The 20,478-nt window shown below is 39.4% G+C and overlaps 1 protein-coding gene across 2 annotated transcripts in view; it reads right to left on the bottom strand.

The window, feature by feature from the left end:
* LOC115236181 (insulin-like growth factor-binding protein complex acid labile subunit) overlaps nucleotides 1-20,478 on the bottom strand; it is a 221,728-nt gene that overhangs the window by 56,107 nt on the left and 145,143 nt on the right. For both annotated transcript variants that reach the window (XM_029808480.1, XM_029808472.1), the window contains exon 4: nucleotides 8,227-8,268. In XM_029808480.1, coding sequence (XP_029664340.1) covers nucleotides 8,227-8,268 — 42 coding nt within the window. The remainder of the gene's footprint in view (nucleotides 1-8,226; nucleotides 8,269-20,478) is intronic.

The following is a 20,478-nucleotide window of genomic DNA, read 5'->3' as shown; positions in this document are numbered from 1 at the left end:
TATATATGTAAGTATATTTCTTAAAAAAAGAAGAGATATATTAATATTAATTGAATAAATATTGAAGAAATTACGATTGGATGAATGTAAAACTGAAGTACAATTTTCCTAATATATAAATCAGAGCAATTGTGACGTCGAATTGAATGATATCGCAATATTTCCAATAAATGAATAATCATGATTTTATCATAAGTTTATGACGATTGTTAGATGCGTTGTCATCATGCTTGACCACGGATATATTAGTTTGATCGCCGAACAATATTCCACAGCATTATTCTCATCTCACTGTCACAATTATTCTGACAATTATTGCTCCTATACGCTGCATCGTTTATTCTCGCGAGTAGAAAATAATTAAGTATAAATTTTCAATCATCTACGAAATGTGTGAAAGTTTACGTTTATGCAACCTAGAGATTGAATTTAAGATCAATTTATTATAAAATGTATTCATTGCGATGGATCGAATCTTACGCGTGATCGACATACGGACTCACACGATAATTTCCGGTCGAAAGAATTAATTATCAGATCGATATTGCGCGAGCTTGCCGGTATCCTTTGTGAAGCCAGAGTACATTATTGGTTTAGCGAGACGGGCGGACTTTGAGGGTCCCGCGATCTGCAATTCCCCGGAGCGGTCGCGTTGTTCCGTTATACAGAGCAAAGTCAAACCGGAATAAACGAGCGAGATTCGATGTTGGAGAACGAGCTCTCTCGCCGCGCAAGTTCGAGAGAATACCAGTACCAGGCTCCAAATGTATAAAAGGGCGGCGCGTATTGCTCTCTCGGATGCAATACGGTCCTCGGTACGGTCTGGGTGCACCACCTCGCCTGGGTGACCTCCATTATTACATTGTTACATTATTGTGCAGTTCTCCGCGCCGATATCGGGGACTGGTTCGCGCTTTGGAAAACACCGCGCCGAATCGAAGCGAGAAAATTGGAGATAATGATCGCGGACGGGTAGAAAAAAAAACGCGTACCTTTCGAAAAGCGCGAGAGATTCGATTACCGCAGACGAACACGGCCTCTCTCCAATACAGTACACATATATGTATATGTGTACTGGTCTGGACAATATATATATATATATATATATATATACACCCACACATATACCCGTGGTGCGGCGTGATCCCACGGGAAAGGAGCTCGCCGACGTAGCCGTGCCCGGGGTAAACAGGAAAGTTTTGAGCCTGCCTGCCTGCTTGCTTGCCCGTGCGGGAGAGAACGAGGTTACGCAATTTTGAAGCGGATACAGATCGCGGGTCGATTGCGCATAGAGCCGATGACTCTCGCTGACGCGGTCTGGCTTATTAAGATAATCGTGGATATTGGAGTTTTCTATTAAGATAAAGCTCGAACTCTGCGGGATGCAGCGCGCAAAGTACCGATAAACAGTAATAAGATGAGTTTCTTCGTCCCCCTTCGATGTGGAGGAGGAAAATTTCATTTAAGAGAATCGCGTTTCCGCGATATGGAGAATTGTGTGTGCTTTCTGCTTTAAGAATATCATCGATAATAAACGGCCGATTTTATCTCTCTCTCTTCCGACGACGGAATTTAAGACGTGCGTTAAATTTAAAGCAGAAGTTTACATATTTCCCGTATATATCGTACTAAATACAGTCAGATCCAGACTTTTATTTAATATAGTACGCGAGATGGGAATGATATATGTGATCGCGCATACGGGAGCTCTAAATGCGACATATTAATACAGATATCTTGATCCAGAAAACCACGCGACGCCACAGAACCGTGAATAATTCGACACGAAGAGGCTCGAATTTATCTCTCTCTTTAACGAAACACTTAGCTGCTAATGCCACAGTAATCCCTCCTCGTAAAGTCACCCGGAGAGGATCGTCTTTCTCTTTCTCTCGAGCGGCCCTTTATCCGAGATCACAGAAAGTCGTCGCAACGACGTCGTGACAGTTGCGTGGGTCTCGCACGGAGATAAGCGGGGAAACATCATCGTTGATTACAGGAACACCGGCTGGCAGTCTGTGTTCCGGAACGTCGGGACACGTACGGGGACGGAATTGCACGCGGCTTACGCAACACGGTAACTTCCTTAGCGCGGCCCTTTTCGGCAGGGGAGAATATATCCGGGCTGACGTCCGCGCGCACGTCGAGAACGTCGCCCGTTGTAATCCAATAGTTTGTACCCGCAGTGACGTGGCGGTGCACGCCGGTGAACTCCGTGATACGATGGGATGTGATTTGCGATGGCATATCCGCAACAACTGGCCAAAGTCGGAGACCGCGCGCGGATCCTGAATTATTCCGTTATTCTCGCGCGGATAGACGGCTCCTATTATTTTGTCAATTTTCACTCGCAACAGCAGCAGCACACGGTCAATTGTCAGAAATATTGTAAAATCTACATTGCAGTAATTTCTCTGGCATTCAATTTGTTGTTACATAAAAAATTTAGAAAGTAAACAATTAATTCATGCTCTCTGACGCCGCCACGTAATTTATTTTCAGTTCTATTATATAAGTGCCTTTTATTTTACTTAAATTTATTTCGTTTGAGTTAGTTTCTCGTCACACAGATTTCGCGAAAATGCATCTAAGGATTTGCTGTAGAATTTGCTCGCCACTAAAGAAATTCGTTCCTTACATTTTATTCATTAAGCGTAGAAAAGAGGAGCGGCAAGAGATGGAGAAACTGGATCGTTTTTCAATAATTTCTACTGGTCGTAAAACGATCGAGTCGCCGATGACCGTCGCGCGTATACCGGAGACCTACAAACAGGTTACGTTCTCCCCGGGGAACGGAACGTCATGGGATTCGGCGTGTCCGGAAAGTTAAGCCAAAATAAACGAGAGACAGACAGAAATAAGGTTAAGTTCGAGGATACTGCGGGATGTTCATAGCGGATTTTGAACAGGCAAGAGTAACAGGACCGGTGTGTTCGCAACCAGATAGGATTTATGGCACAAACGGAACGAGCTCCCGCGATAAGAGGGTGGAGTCAGGCAGGCAGGAGGGAAAGNNAAAGAGAATATAGTAGGAAGAAAAATCACTCGGTGCACGACAGCACTCGTGTTTCGACTTTTCCGAAAGAGTGAAGTTTATTTCAGCCACGCTGTCAAGAATTCAACGTTGGTTGAAGTTTGTCGGAGATTTGATTGAAGCGGATCCGACAGCTGTAACGACGTGTATCCTGTCGAAGAATGATATTTCGCTATTTTGACGCTTTAACCGGTAAATACTAGTCCATCACTCGATACAGTTCATTAACTATTTGTGGATGTCGCGGTAATCGATTGTAGCAATTCTTCGATAGAGTAGACATCTTTCATAACTATTTTGTCACCTATTAATATTACTTATAATCGCGCGCGCAAAAACATTATTGACAAATCTGTCAATAACCGGCATTGGATATGCATTTTCCAGTTTCCTCTGACATTTGCTTAATGCAAATAATTTACAATAGATAAGAAGATGACAATTCCAGTAGCAGTGAAAAGCGTGCATTAATATATGTGCCAGTAGTATAAATAAAAAAATATAGTCTTTCATCTCTGCGTATCAATTATATCATTTTGCACAATATCGGAAATTTACTGCAGTCTAAACGTATATAAAATCAATCTTATATCTAACTATATCAAGAAAGATGTTTTATATTTTCTTTTAGAAAATTTTAGAAAATGTTGAAAACATTTTCTGTATATTTCTTCCATCATATATTTATTTCATTCTACTTTATTAGAACTTTATTATAGCTTGAGAGTTGAAATATATAATTATCAATATACATACATAGATTTATCAATAGCTGGATTTGTCGTTTTTTTTTGCGGGCTCGTCGAAAATGGATTTTCGCACAGAATTCTTTCCAATGGTCACGTTATAGAATTACAACGAGAAATAGAGAGAAAAAGAGAGAAAGAGAGAGAGAGAGCGTGGAAAGTGTCGACGTAAACGTCAGGTCGGATATATTTCTTTCGTAGAAGTGCAATGTGCGCGCGCAAGTGCGGTATCGAAAAAGCCGGTTCGGAATAAATGAAAGAATTGTAGAATGGATTGCGGGAACAAGGTTAAGTTCTAGGATATCGGAATTCATGGGGCAAAATAGCGAACGGCACATGGGATATATACGATAGTGGAATAAAATTTATGACGCTGCCCGAATATTTGAGTGCGAATGCAAGAGACAGTGACGTAAGAGAAACTCACATTTAGTGCACTCTCCGCTGCAGAAGAAGCTAAAGGATCTTTTAGTGTTTCGGACAACTACAATCTCGGTTATTTTACCCTTTGCTTTTCATCCTGTTTCGATTTGTCATTTTCTCTTCCTTTCTCTTTAAATTATTTAAGTTATTCCTAAGCATTCTCGAATGTGCGCATGACTTTGCTTCATTGTTTTAAATATATTACTACTTGATATTCTTCGAGTGAGGGTGAGTCTCTTTTATACGATTCTCATATAAAATAAATATTTTTGCACCGGTATATCATATTTATCTTTTATCTTTTTTTTTTTTTCTTATTTATCTTTCGATTTTTATCATTTCGATGTTTACCGTTCACTGCTTTGTATCCTTTACATTCTCCGTTCTTGTATTATTCTTGTTCTGATGGGGCTTGTTCCAGAATAATAAACAGATCTATTTTTCTCCCTCTCTCTTTCTTTTTTTCCCCCTTTTTTTTTTTGCTTTCCTTTTTTTCCCTCATTCCTGTTTTCGGCACTAGGTCTCCCCTGAGATTTGCGAGCTCGTTGGTTATGCTACTGGCAAGAAGTAAGGTGTATCTTTTCATTGCGATGGAATTCAAAGTCGCGAGATGAGTGGATTATAGTTAGGCAAAGTCATTGTTGAAAGCAACAGCAACGTCAACGCGAGAATCCGATCAGGCCGCACCTCAATCGTGTATCGAAGCGTCAATCGTAATTGTCGCAACGACGGTCGAAATCGATATCGCGCGCGTAGCAGGCAATAAAGCCGCGACAGCGAGGATCGATTTGGTATTGAAATTTCACGCCGACTAGCGAGAATCGAGTGGATTACGGATTACAGAAATCGTCGAATGGATTCTCCTCGTTAAAAAAAGGCGAATGCATTGGCGAGAAAGCTAAGAATCACCTGATCGAATATCGGATCAAATTAAGAAGAAAGTAATTTATCGTACCTAAAAGATCACGTCATTCAAGATCTGCAGAAAATTTATACAAGTATATATTAAGAGATATGACACACGAGAAGATTAACATAGGTATTAACGAGAATGTATATTATCAAAATAATCAATCCTTGAACGTAAATTTCAAATTTAATATAAAGAAAATAATATATTTTGCATTATCAAAAAAAAAAAAAAAAGATAAGATTATATATCATCGAAAATAAAGATTAAAGAGATTGATCTTACAAGCTGTGACTATTCAAATTTTAGATGTCACAAATAATGAAGATTCTAAAATTATTGATCCACCGAATTGACGCGGAATTTGACTGTGGAATTTTGCGCTAAATAAATAAAAAAAGCAAAAAGAAAGAAGGGTGTAAAACTAGGAAAGAAAGCTTCGAAATGGGTTTGGGGAACAAGGTTAAGCACTGGGATATCGGAATGTCCGGTGAGGTGGAAAAGAGATTCGTACGGAATAGGATGGCAACTGTACAAATAGAACAGAGTCCCTCTCGGAAAAATCAAAGATGAGAAAAATACAGTTTCTTGGCGCATACATCGTATTGCGATGGTTTAATAGCGCGCGGCAGTTAAACGGCGGCCAAGCAAATAGAATGAAAATCGTTTCTAGGAGAGATGTATGAGGGAATCGACCTCGTCTAGTAAATTAAAAGCGAAGGACGACACGTCGTTGTTGACGTTCCACCAAATGCACGCAAAAACGAAGCAAGGGAAATGTGAGCTTTTAGAAAAAAGAGCGTATTAAAAAGTTCGGTCAGTAGATGGATGACGAGTTTTTATAATATCGGGCTGTGGCGTTATAATAGATCGTCGTTAGTGTGACATCTATTTCATACATCATATCTTTTCCTTGGCAAAAAATAAATTTACGAATAAAAAGGCTATATATTATTAATAAAATTTATTTCTTTATATCTTAGAATCGTCGATTATCCAAATTTATCAAAATTGATTAAATATATCTATCTCTCATAATATTTATTTATAATTTTCACAATTAGATAACAATTAGCTTACATACTTTTAATCCATCATGTTATAAATCGAGCTTCTTGGTTCTGATATGATTAAATAAACAAAGTAAACGCGCCGTTGTAAATGTCCGAAACGATGATGAAATTGAAAGCCTCATCCATCCTACTTGACGCACGAAGATATAGTTGCCGAATGTATCTATACAACACTGCGGTCGCGATATCGGAATTCGGGATATATACGTATATAAGATGGGCGAGCCAAAGTAACCGCGGGAGTGCTTCGGAATGGGTTGCGGGAACAAGGTTGAGTTCTAGGATATCGGAATATATGGGCGCGTAACACAAGGGGGTGGTAGGTAGGTAGGTAGGTAACGCGGGTGAAATTTATGGCATCGAAGGAAGGAGAGGTCCCTAAAGAAGAGGGAAAGGGAGAAAAAGAAAAGGGCAGGTAGAAAAGAGAAAAGACTATAGTCGAGGACATGGAATAAAATTGTTCGGTCTTTACATAAAACACTAGAGCACCCGTCGAAGGCGAGAAACGGAATATCTCGTTTCGTCGGCGCAACAACATAATTCTGCCGATTCGATCCGCGTCGATAGGAATGTCGAGAGAAAGAACAAAAAAAGAGGAGGAACCAGGGACGAAAAAAAAAAAAAAAAAACGGAGAGAGAGCCGAGTTGTATCCGACGGAAATCCTCTGTTGTAGCGAGATCGAATTCCTGGCCACTCCCGTCTCGCGTGGAATAATAGAACGCTCGGGGGCGAATAATATTTAAGAAAGCGGTTTTGCTTCTCTCATCCTCGACGGCAACGGCGGCGGCGAGCCGTGGAATAAGGATTTTATCGTGAATCGCCGTAACGATCGTCCTTACGACGTGATTCGCCACGTTCTCGAGGGCAAAACAGCGGTTCGCGTATTGGCTCGAGTTCAAGTCGAAACGAGACGACGATGCCCTCACGAAAAATGCGTATCCGGAAAGCTTCGGTAATATGTTACCGAATCGCTATTAACCCCAGCGATTCGACCTACTGCTTTTCTTATCTGAAAATTTTACGTAATAAAATCGGAAACGATAACTCAGGTTTTATATCGCGACGTAATCTGATTCATCTTATCTAAACGTTCTGCGCGATCAGATTTAAAATGAGAAAGCTGCTTTTATATTATAGCGTGTAGTCTGATGAGTGGAGAGCAAAATAAAGATTTTATTGAGTCGACAACTTTGAGAAGATAGCAATTTTGATTTTTGAAGAAAAGTTGATATCTTCGATCGTACTCGGAGATTTCAGATATCTCGATTCCATGTTATTTTTCGTCATATAATTCAGTTACATTATAACTTATGTCTAAAAATAACCAAAATTATTTTGCTAATGGTCATTAAAATTAATTACATTTTTATACAATAATTCTCGACACTTAATGACCCTTGTTAATTTATCGGTTCTCTATTATATAATTGGTAATTGATCGAATGCCACGCGATGTAAGGTGATTACGATGCGTATTATTAGTTAATTTAATTGGCCTCTCTCTCTCTCTCTTTCTCTCTCGCTCGTAGCATTGGTAACATCACGTGTAGCAGGCAAATGAGAAGCTAATATAGACGACTATGTACCACGCGGTACATATTGGACCGCATTCAAATCGAAACTCAAACAATGCTGCGGACGTGTTTCCGGGATCGTCAATGGACGCTAAGGAATCTGTGCTAAACGTTTTGCCGCGTGTACCGAAATTACTTTGAACTTTGGCGACTGTCTCCGCCGACGTTTGCTGTACATATACAATCATACGACGTTACAGCGAAGTAACGGCAAACAATGTTATGTCAATTTAATCAGACATCGATTTCGCGACTGCTATGAAATAGTAGTGTCGGAAATTTATATACGTATTAATAGTTTTAATAATGATACATGTAAAAGTGATATTATCGAATTTATATTTGTCTCTTTAATTTGGCTTTGAAAAGTTAAAAGTATTTCAACTTTTATTTCTAATAAAAATCGTCCTCCTGATGCTGAGAAAAAATAGAGGAAAAAAAATTGAAGATGGTCTGAAAATTTACCTGGCGGGTTTCCTGCTGTTCGCCTCGTCTCTGTTGATGGCTCTGAAATCAAATCCAATTGTAATAATTAGTGAATGAATAATTATTGCGAGGGATATATACTATATAATATATATTTAATCAAATAATATTAGTTGAACGATAAGGGAGATGTACACTAATCATTTTCTGCGAGCTACATAATTTTAGAATTTAATAAATTTTATAATTGCGTCGGTGACGGTATCGCTCTTGCGGCAAATTAATTTAATGAGTTTCTGTTCGTCGCCGATCAATTCCTTCGAAATTTTCCATAAGGGTCGTAATTCCGTAAAGAGGTTATGGCAATGCGACTCTTACTGAAAGTGGCTTTAACTAGTTAAAGTCCATCCCTTGTCGACGGGAAATACCTTTAACCGCGTCGTCGCAGTCGACAATGCTAGGGTCTCATTGGGATACCGATATATCGATATTATAGAGGAGTGCAAAACCGATTGTAATACAATAGAGAGAAGGAGAGAGAATTTCCCTTTATTACCAACTCTGAAATTATCTATATTACTAACACTATCGCAAACTAAACCGTCTCGCTTGTGTATATATTTGAATCTTCTACCAAACATTAGTTAAACAATAATTTTCTCGTACTCAAAACTTTTATAAATATAACTTATATATATTATTTTTTTAAATTATATATATATTTTTCATATAAATTGTTACAAATAAGTTACTTGTCAAAATAAGTATATATTTTTTTTCAATAATAAAGAATATAAATTTGCAATAGCTGGATCGATCCGTTCTCAGTGCGCCATGGTAACAAATCAGAACCTTGCTCTAGGGTTAAATCTATCTATCTCGCGAAACGCTCTTCTAAATGCGGAGAAATCGATCGTTGCGGTTTCGTTCGCTCGCTCGCTCGTTCGCCCGCCGCAAAGCAAATTCTCGACGCACACTGTCGGGGGCGAACGTGTTCCATCGTTAAAAATGTAAACTCCACGATCTTATAAGCGCGGGCATAGTTCATTTGCCTCATAAAGGCGAAACTAATGGTCGGCGCGGATTATGTATCCCATATTGGCTCGCATTCAAGTCGAAATTCAAACCGTGCCGTGAAACGCGCGACATGATCACCGGCCGGTCCGTTACGACCCCCGGTTGAAGCACGAGAAGTCAGCTTGTCGAATTATTAACCCTTTCGTTATCGAACAGAAATTATGCAAAACATCCATGATTTTAGGCAATATATATTTTAAATGATTATATATATTTTCATATATTATATATATTATAGATAATATTATATATATTATCATATATTTTAAAAGATTAATGCGTCTTTCTCCAGTATTATAAAGTTTCTCATTATAAGATGGGCGCATTCTACATTTTGCATCGATTATCTATAAATTTCTTGGAAGATTAAAAGTTCATTTTTCATCAAAATTTTAAATTTCTTGGTAGCTAAAATCTTCATCGTGTAAGTCACAACTTCTAATCCATTTTATTATCAATAATTTTATTATGAAATCAATTTGTAATTACCTATATACGTATGTATATATAAAGAATAGATGAGTTAAAAGGCAAAGAGCAATAATAAAACGCGCTACATTAAGTAATATAGGCAACTTTTTCTGAAATAAAATACAAATGCAATAAAATTATCTAACAAACTGATAAGTTTCAACATTCTACTTTTATTTTTATATAACTCTTTTCTGCAGTAACCGCAATAAAATGGTTGAAATAACGAATCGGCGACGATGAATCACAAATGCGGAAATAGCGCGCATTCCAACGAATCGTTACATTCTCGAATCGGCATTGAAACGATGTCGTGAAACAGGTACGTGAGATCATCATAGGATAGGAATCGAGATATTACCGTCATCGGCAGGAAGCCGGAACATTCGAAAAGAATTTTATTTTCTTATGCATTTTTATATCTATGAAGAATTCATCGCGCTAGAGTATAGTATCGAATCATCGTAACATTAGTCATCCGTTTTTATAACGGCAAGTTATTGACAGCTAAAGATTTGATATAACAAAGATTGTAAATAAATTGTGTAAAAAAGCATTATAAACTCCATCATTGAAAGGTTTCTTTTTTCTTCGCAGAAATCTATACGTGTATTTACTATAGTCCTAAAGATTTACATAGATTTGAGAAAGAGAAATAATTCTAGCTATTAAAAAGATGCGAAAATTCACTTAAAAAATTTTGAAAGTCTAATTTGACGCGAGTTACTATTTATTACCAAAATTGTTATATCATATTTTGTTAAAACTCTGGAGTTTAATATTTAAAATATGACGTGACTTACTAAACTTATTTTCTTAATTTTTTCTTAAAAAAATTTCAATAATATTTTAATCTCAATACTTAATAATCACGAATCCATCATCGTAGAATGTTAATCATGATAATTGAAAGGGAGAAAGGGAAAAGTAGTTATCAATTCTTACCGGAGAAAATACTCGCGACTGGATTAGACTCGCGTAATTAGAAATCTTGTCGCGTGGAATAAACGGACTAGACATTTCCATTCCTCGGATCTCGGATAGAGAAATATGAATCTGTAATTTCTACAATCTGTGATCACAGTTTTCTTACTTATCCTAGAAGGAATGTCTCGCGTATAAATAGAAATTAAATTACGATGAATTAATACAAAAACTGTGTTTCTTCGTATATACAAGTTATTGAAGATTCCAAAGTTGCTATTCTTTTATTTGAAAGAAACGTATAATCAAGATTATATGAATATTTTATTTAATCATTTGGATTAATCAATTACTTTTAAAACTTTATAAAACAATATTTTCTGTTCCAATATTTTTTCATAGTATCGATACGTTTTTTTAACTTTAACTTTTAATTGTAATCTTAACTTCTCTTTTTCTTCACGCCATGATCTTCAGCGAAAACTTCACTATTTATAAACGCATTTAGAGTTCTAGAATTTTCTAGAAAGCAGACAGAAGTCAAAGGTAGTCGAGAAAGCAATTCTGGTCGTAAAACATCGCAACGACGTCGGCGGTGGTGCAAATTATTGGTCCCGCGATTCCGACAATTTAACGTTTCGTCGTTATACAACGGCACGGCGCTATTCAAATCTCGCCCCTGTCTTCGCTTCCCGCTTCGCCGCAGCGTAGTAAAACAAATCCTTTTATCCCGAACGACGCGTTTCGTCTCCTCGAAACCGTAGCCCGCGTTCATCCCGCAGGATGCGTTCGGGATGAAGAGTGTAGAGAGAACGCGACGCAATTCTACGTTGACGGAGAATACTTTGTCGGTTATAGCGAGAGGGAGCAGAGACCGAGGCACATTGCGCGACGCAGCACGTCTGCATTCTGCTCCCCCTCACCCCTTTCACCGTCTCCCGACCTGTTATCGTCCCCGATGCCGCCGGCGGTGGCTGCAGACGGCGCATAAGCCACTCGTCATTATTTCATCGAAGTCGGTGGCTGGTTCAACAGGTACGTTATTTCTGGCGCAATATGCGCGTCGCGGTCCCGATTCCATGGAAGTCGTCGGACTCTGAGAAAAGAAAGCGGGACAACGAGAGGATCACGGATACGCGGGAGGATGATGGTACTTGTATACAGGATGTTGCAAAAGTGGAACGCAGATTGTTCCGTGGTCGAGTTGAATTTAAGTGTCTTTTGAACGCGTAGCTCACCGTATTAAATTTCTCTCTACATACATTTCAATATTAAATATTTTCATAAATAACGCGCGAGAGTGTATTAAATTTCTATGTGAAAAATTCTAAATTAGATTTAAATATGTAATTGCCAGTGCGGAAATTATACTGATCAAATTCATTGCTGTTCAATCACATTTGTAATGTAAAATTTATCGCCCTTTTCATTTTTACCCCTAGCATTTTTTTTTTTTTAATATGAGCGATTTTTAGGACATCCATATATTTGTGCATACCATCGTTCCACATCTTTCAACGATGCATGTGATGCCGAGACGAGAGAATGTCGAACACGGAGGGCTCGACGGAACTGGCCTCGAGCCAGAGCATTACTTCCAGGAAGGGTTAGAAGAAAAAGAGTCAGGGAAGACGATACATACGCGAGAGTGAGAAAATGGAAAATGAGAGAGAGAGAGAGAGAGAGAGAGAGAGAGAGAGAGAGAAACAAGGACTGTGGGGCCGGTAACCCGAATGAATATTTAATTTCTGCATATCTCACCCCCCGGGTAAAGTTCAGAGCGACGAGATGGCCGGCTCGCTCCCAGGAGGATAGAAGGAAGAGCCCCGTGTCCCTTGTACTTCCTAGCAGTCCCCGTGATATAGGGTAGACACTCCCGAGGATCTCTCTCGCCACCGCTACCACCGCCGCTATTACCCTATCCCGCACAACCCCCAATCCTTTCCCACTCTATCCGGAGAGTTCGCTCTGCCGGCTGCTTTCCGCCGCGGTCGCTCGTGGCCGAAGGGCCAATTACGACCTTCCTTACGAGAAGGCGGAGACGAGGGTGGATGGAAAAAGACGAGAGCGGGATGGAAAAAAAAGCGGGAGAGAAAGAAAAAGAAACGACGACGAGACGTAGAGTGAAAGGGGGAGGGAAAAGACGAGAGTGCAGCGTAGTGCCTGAAGAGCGTAGAAGCAGGGGATGGTCGAGAGAACGAAAGGTCGTGAAGAGCCGGGGATGGTCCGGAGGGTTCTAGACGAAGGTATTTCCACGGAGATCTGGATCTTAGACTCGATGGACCGCAGACCATCCAGGAGAGGCGGAATATGGACGCGCCGTCGACAGAGTGGGGTTGGAAGAGGATGCAGAGGCAAGGGAATGGAACGGGGGTGCGGTCGAAAGTTTCAGTGGAAAGATAAAGGCGCGAGCGAGATCGATTAGTACGCCCTGGGTAACGAAAGAGTAATTTATAGTGAGCAAAGGCGACGGGCTCGAAAGGAAAGCAGAATGGAATAGTGAATTATAACGAGAGAGAAGGAGAAAGAAGACCATAGTCAAAAAGAGAATGAAGAATTGACGAAGAAGAAGGAAAAAGGACGGTTAAGTTGGTCGAAGAAATATTTAATTCTGCATTCTATCGTTTGCAGGTCGACGACACACGAAACGTTTTATATATATATATATATATATATATATATATATATACACATACATACACACACATATACAAAATCCGGAGATAATAATGCACTTTAAATGAGACTCTCGCTCGATGGAGGCTAGATAAAGGAACGGAGAGATAAGGAGAAAAGAGCTTTAGGGAGCATCAAAGCCGGACGAGATTGGACGCTAAAAATGTACATAGCAATTGGACAAAAGAAAAAAGTGAAGGCGACGGAGGCTGGTAAGGAAGGGACGGCGGCAAAAAGGGACGCCGTCGTCGTGGCGGGCGTCGAAGGAAATCCCGGAAAAACACAAATAACAATCAACGAAGGAGATCGGCAAAAAGGGGCAAAAAACGACATGTGTAGAAAAAATGTCGTGACAAGTAATTCGGCGCGTCGAATGGGAGTCGAAAGATAATCCCAGAGCAGTTGCTGAAACCATAAGATTCTGTCTGGGGAATTTTTTGTTGTCGTGTCAAACACAGGATGATAACGAGATAATCTGTGAATCTATGGTCTCTCATAATATTTCTTCTTATAATCTGATATGTCAGTTAATAAATTATTAAATTGTAAAAAAGTAAGAGCAGTTACTTAGATTTTCAACAAAATTCCTATATTTCCTTTATATCCCGCTGTCAATCTTAAAAGCTTATAAATTTAGCTTATCTTAAATTTACTTTCGATCCAGTTTAAAAAAATTCAAAATTAAATATTCGTACGTGTATCAAGTTGTAAGAGTCATATTATACGTCATCTCTAATCATCATTAGATTTAATCTTAAGATAAACTCAATGGATGTCTCTATTTCTCTATCTAATAAATGGAAAAAGTCTTGAACATCGAGAGAAGGGCCAGTCATGTCATCGCGACGTAACGAGAAAAATGCGACGATATCGTAGCTCCTCATCTCAACCACGCGAAAATCCTGGAGTGGTTACGAGCGCGATATTCGGGACACACAGTGGCCATTGGTGGCGGTCGACACCAGTCAGAGAGACACGAGGTAGAATGCAGATATAAAAAAGTAAATAAAGAAAAAGAGAGTAAATGAAAATGAGGAAGCTATTTACTGGGGACGGGTGAAAGGAGCATTGCCGGCGAGGGTGGAGAAGAAAGACAACAATGAAGACGAGGGTCGGGTAAAAAGAAAAGAAGAATATTTACGGAGATGGGCGAGAGAAGTGGTGGGAGGGAAGGGGGATGGAGTGACGTGAGGGGACGACGACGAATGAAAGAGGGGAAAAAAAGAAGAAGAGGAAGAAGCCGAGGCTGGTAATTTGGATCGAGTCGACCATCCACTCAAACCCCGGGCACTAGCGGTGGCCGACCCCGCTCCTGTGCCCCCTTGACTAAAATCTGGATCTTACTCGATTTAAGTAGACCTTAAAAGCCGGATAGCTCGTTATAGGATAAAGGATTGTGCACATAATATCCGACCTAATTCGAAAGTATGTCGCGAACGTATCCCATTGTCAGAATAAAAGCAAGATTACGCGTATGAACGTGTGGATAGACGAACACATAAGCCGTCTCGGATATAGTATGAGATGGAGAGACTTTGAAAGTCTTATTAAAACAAATATTATCGCACGGACGTGTGTTTCTACATCCTTTGAATTTATCATCTTACGAAGTTAAGGTTGTGTTATTTTTGGAAAATTATTCATATCGTAGACGTTACAGATATGTATAACATCCAGCTTTCGTCAAAGCAGACAAATTTTTAATAAATTGTACATTACATTAACCAAAACACAAATTGCAGTAATATAGTATCTTGCAATAATACAATAATATATTGTCTTTTTCCGATTTATGAATGTTGGCCGATATAATATATAACTTGAATTTTTGAATCTTAAAATAAAATACATTTCTGTAAGAGTTAAGAACCTTTTAATTGCTTCAGTATAATAGTGCAAAGTGCGTTTTGTAGAATACGCTGAAACAAGATTAGTTCGCTATCTAATTTTGCGGACGATTATACGGATAGACTGCGGCGAGGCGAAGCCAAAAGCCGCGGAATTAAAATTAGAATTCCAGCGGATGGGATACGCTGCAAAAAGTCGGTGGTTGGAGGAGGGTTAAAGAGGGGGACGAAATGAGAGACTTCGCGACAGAGAGACAGAAGGAGAGAGATAGGAAAGCGTAGGAAGGCTGGGCGAAAATACGAAGAGAAGCGAGGATGGCAAAAAAGAAACGATGAGAACGGAGATTGGTAATTCGGATCTAGCCGACTGCGATCCGGGGAACCAGTAGTGTCCATCTGGCTGTCTTAAATCTCGATCTTCCGCAATCTAAGTAGCCTCTAAAGCCAGATGGAGTGCCGATACGATAAGAAATACGGTAAGGAAATGGAGAATCCGTAAAGGGGAGTTTGGAAAGGATCGCGGAAAAACAAAACTAGGTAAATACTGCTGGAATTTAACCCGAATGCGATCAATACCGTGACTCAATTGTGCGGACAATTGGCTCTGTAAAAAGGAGAGATTCGAAGAAAGAGACTCGTAGGAATTAAAATTGCAACTGCCACGCAGGCGAAACGCTTACCGGAAAGAACGTCCCAAAAGGATAAGGATCGACATCGACCTGCGAGAAAATCGCGAGAAGACAGAAAAAAAAAAAGAAAAGTTCGACGAAGAGCTAGCCACACGTGTGATATACGAGCCATAGATCCGCACACAAACATACACAGACGCATAAAACAAACGTCTCCGAACGCGATGTGGCGCGCGAGAGGTAAAACCGCCAGAATTTAAATTACAATCTCTGCGCGGAGATACGGCGCGAGGTAGCAAAAAGTAAGCGTCGGTCGGGGATAAAAATCTCTCAGTCGTTCTCAGAGAACAACGAGGAAGAATAGAACAGATTAGGAATGCGATAAAAGAAACGATGAAGGACTAAAGGAAGAGAGAGAGAGAGAGAGAGAGAGAGGGGAAGATGACTGATAATTCATGCGGCGAGAAAGACGACTGTTTCCTCTTCTCACATTAGGATAGGGTATCGGCAATGTCCGTTTACGCCCCTGATCGTTCTTTACCTCAGCGTTTCTCAAATCTACGCGAGGGAAACTCGAGAATATGATTTAAAAACAAGCTACTGGTTTCGTGAACAACTTTTTCATTATTGAAATAAACTTTATTGGATTTGTTTTTTCTATGGAATAATAAATAATTCATTATTTATTGTTCTTTTCATTTTATCTCTCGTATAAATTTCAAAATTAAATTTTATTGGAATTATTTTAACAAATATATCGTTGTCAATACGTCATTTTTTTTTTATATATTCTGATTAAATTTTCCATTTTGTTAAATTTTATTTAATTACTTAATTTAATCATAAATTGTGCGCGTGTAAATATGGAAGTTCATAAATTTTATTGAAATACACCGAGAAAAAAAGCAGGTATGTTACAGAAAAGTTTGAGAAACACGATTTTACCCCTTTTTCTATGCGATATGCCAGCAGCGTTTCACCGATTACGACGACGTTGTATTCGCGGGGGTTGCCAAGGAGGGAAGACCCATCCCGCGAAAAAACCCCGGAAATTGGAATCTTAAATCGATCTAAATCCTCTTTATCGCCGAAAGACTCTCCGAAGAATTCTCCTTTAGGATCGGCGCATATCGCCGCATGCCGGTCGACGTGTAAAAGTAACGATTGACTTTTCGTCGTTTCCCCATTATGAGACGGTCGCTCTCGCATTTGTGCGACGCACGATCTGTCGAGATTCGATCTTGCACCTGGCCAATCGTGCTAGACCGAAGGGGCGTCATGGTCCAATTTCATGTCCCTCATCCCCATCTTCGCTTATGTATCGCAAATTGGTTTCGCCTAATTGGATTAGCAAGATTAGAACGACCGTATTTTCGTAAATGGTGCAGAAGTATGTAAGAGTTCAAATACCTTCCTTCAATATCCCCCTTCAAGATATTAAAGATTTGCGCTTTATATTGTAATTCTTATTATAAATTCCTCCGATATATATTTGTTATTTCCGGAGCAAGTTTTCTTGGTATATTTGAAAAATGCCGTTCTAAATCAACGCGGCTGTTTGTTAATTACGAGGAAAACCGTAGCGAAATGTGGCCGCGTATCGTGGCGCGACGCATTATTTAGTAGGACTTAATAAATCCGTTTCCTTCTCTCCCCATCTGTCCCAACGGGCCGACCGTGAATTCTATCGGGTTTTACGCCGCCGAATATGTATATGTGGGGTGATATGCCAACAGCGAGAATGACTTGCTCTATTGGCTATAATGCACAGTTCAGTAAATACGAAGTCGAAATTCGACTGTATTTAACGTGAAAAAGAAACCGAGATAAAGATAGATAGATAGAGAATCTGCGATAGATCCGTCGTAGAGGATTCACCGATAGTTGTAGAGGATTTACAGATAGTCGATTACATGCCTCGCTTGCGAATTGTGCGCTTTGAATACCGAGGCTTGGAAACATGTACAACGGTATCGGTAACGACGACGAGTCAGAGCCAAAGCACAAGATTTTTGCAAATCACACAAAAGCAGACAAAAGAGAAATGGGAGCCAAAGATCGTGAGATCGAGCTCTGAGAGCGATTCTGTGTGTGTATAATTGCATATATATAGATTAGAACTACTATGGCAAGTATTAACAGAACACGAACGCGATCATTATCGTCACAGTTTATAACTGCAGAGGAGAACGGGATATGTAAACATTTATGCAGATTCAAATAATTTAGGTATCATGTGTGATAAAAAGTTTGTATTTCGGAAATCAGTCTTGTATAGTTGAAAACCGCAGAAAATTGTATAGTATATGATAAAAACAACGGAAGTTGTATTCTTTTATTCTATAGATAATTTAAACATATAACATTCAAATATTTTCTCTGTATTTCCCTGTAAAGTTCGAAAATACAAAAGTAATTTATTAAATATTACAAAATAAAGTGTATTATACAAACTAACTATAACTTTCGCTTTCGTTTTTGTTTGCAGTTTCAACTTTTGACATCTCTTTCTCTCTCTCTCTCTCTCTCTTCTAATTAATATTCGCCATTTAATATCAGCGTCGATAAAATGCTCAACGTATGCGGCGTACAAATATTTGCGAGCGCAATCTGTGAACCGCCGGCGACTGAATTTGCAACGCAACTACTCGAAATTAAATGCAGTCCCTCTCTTATTTCGAGAATCCGCACGCTCGCCACAACTGACGCGAGAGACGAGGAAGACAACGCCCAGTAGAGGGATTTATTCAAGTTGCATTCTAGATTGCATGACCTTGGAATAGAATTAAATTTGATGAGATAATTTTCCTCATTTCCTATTACATAATGTAAACTTATATATTAGCCGACATCTTTCCAAAAACATTTTCTAGTGTCGATACATAGCTCGTAATATTTAACGAGAAAAGAATGATGCAAAAATGTAAAATCACGAATAATAAAAATAAGTGTGTACCGTGTAATAAAATTATACGAGGCACATATCTCAGAATTAAACTATGAGAGGAGATCGTTGATGTATTTACATCGATATTTTTTATTCGGCATCGGTTTCCAGATACCGATGCCTAGTTTCGATAGCAGCAAAGTAAGCATTCCCCGCCAATTGACGGCCAGATGTTCTCGAATCCTAAATATTCGTACGATTCCATCGACTAGACGGCTCGATCCTGCCGGTTTCGGCGTCGCATCCGCGCAGTAATCCTGTTTACAATAGCTGATTGCAATAAAATTTACATGCACCGACGCTGTGAATTTACATGCGGCGGCAGTTAAATTCATGCGCGTCGCGCGCGCTGCACGCAATTTACATACGCCATACGGGGAAGCCCCGAATTTTATGCCGCGCGCAGCGTTCACACGTGCTTCATTTCCCGCCCCTTCCCCCATCGCCCCTCTCCGCCGCTCATCGCAAACTGGCGGCGAGTGTGCGTCTCTCTAATTCTCATTTTTTTTTTTACACGTATCTGAAAAAAGTTTCGGTATAGTTTGAACCAATTCGCGATATCGGGCGACGGCGAAAGAGAAACGCGCTCGTGTCGCGCGCGGGCCGCGATACCGCGATTTACTGTCCATTTATCTGCGCAAGAATCGCCGAGTGATAAATTTCAAGTATCGCGCTTTAAACGAGCGTACCGTTTTACCACCGCTGTGTTCGTCGTAGGGAAAAAAGCGACTCATTATCCGGATTCGCGTAATTTTAAGCGCGAAATTCACCGGTAGCACGGCCGACCCGATTATGGTCGACCCCATTACGTCTCGTACGTTTAAAAGAGAAAGAAAGAATTCTAAATGAATTATATTTTCGAGTAAATTCAAATTGAATGAACACTGGATAAAGCTAAGAACGCAAAGAAACTTTCTGCTTCACAATTTAGCAATTCTCTTTGAAATATGACAAAATTATAAACGGATTAAAGAATAATATTTTTTAACTATAATAGGTTATTCTATTTTTCGATTAAACATATTAGACATATTAAAAAGTAGGGAAATAAATGAAAACTTTAACCCTTCGCTTTTTCCAAATTTAATCCTTTCGATTAAATCAAAATTTGACAATAATTGGTAATAATACTTTTGCGAGATCGTCATTTCAAGAAAACATGCTCTTCTTGATTTGCTCTAATTAATTTTTAAGGAAATTAGTTTTAACATTCGCATTTAATATTTATCTTTGCAAGGACTTCCATTATCCGACGACAGACGGATTTTAAGATATTTATTTCGAGAATCGTTCGTGAATTTCACTCAGACGTGAAAGATCTTGTGAATATATAATAATTCGATTCGTTTAATATATGATTAAATAATTTCATACTGTAATTTGAGAACAACATTCTCTAATTCGACAAAATGAATTCTTAAGCAGATGGATAAACTCAATCGAATTACATGTATAAACTAATTTAATCATATATTAAGCGGATCGAATTATATTCACAAGTCCCTTCACGTTCGATCGAAATTCGCGACGACAGATTGCGAGGATCGTAATTTCCAGCGAACGCCGCCTCGATAATCGAGATTATCCTCCTCCTAGTCGCCCACTATGTCGCGTAATGCGCTTCGTAAAACGTTCCCGTCCGGGTAATCGGCGAGTTATCGAGAATCCCCGTTTATCCCCTCGCGAGAAGAACGCGCGTTAAATCGCACGCTGTTCTTCT

The sequence above is a fragment of the Formica exsecta genome, unplaced genomic scaffold (assembly GCF_003651465.1).
Source record: "Formica exsecta isolate Colony F162 unplaced genomic scaffold, ASM365146v1 scaffold11, whole genome shotgun sequence".
Lineage (NCBI taxonomy): Eukaryota > Metazoa > Arthropoda > Insecta > Hymenoptera > Formicidae > Formica > Formica exsecta.
The sequence above is the reverse complement of the archived record's forward strand: the minus strand, read 5'-3'. Positions and strand labels throughout refer to the sequence as shown.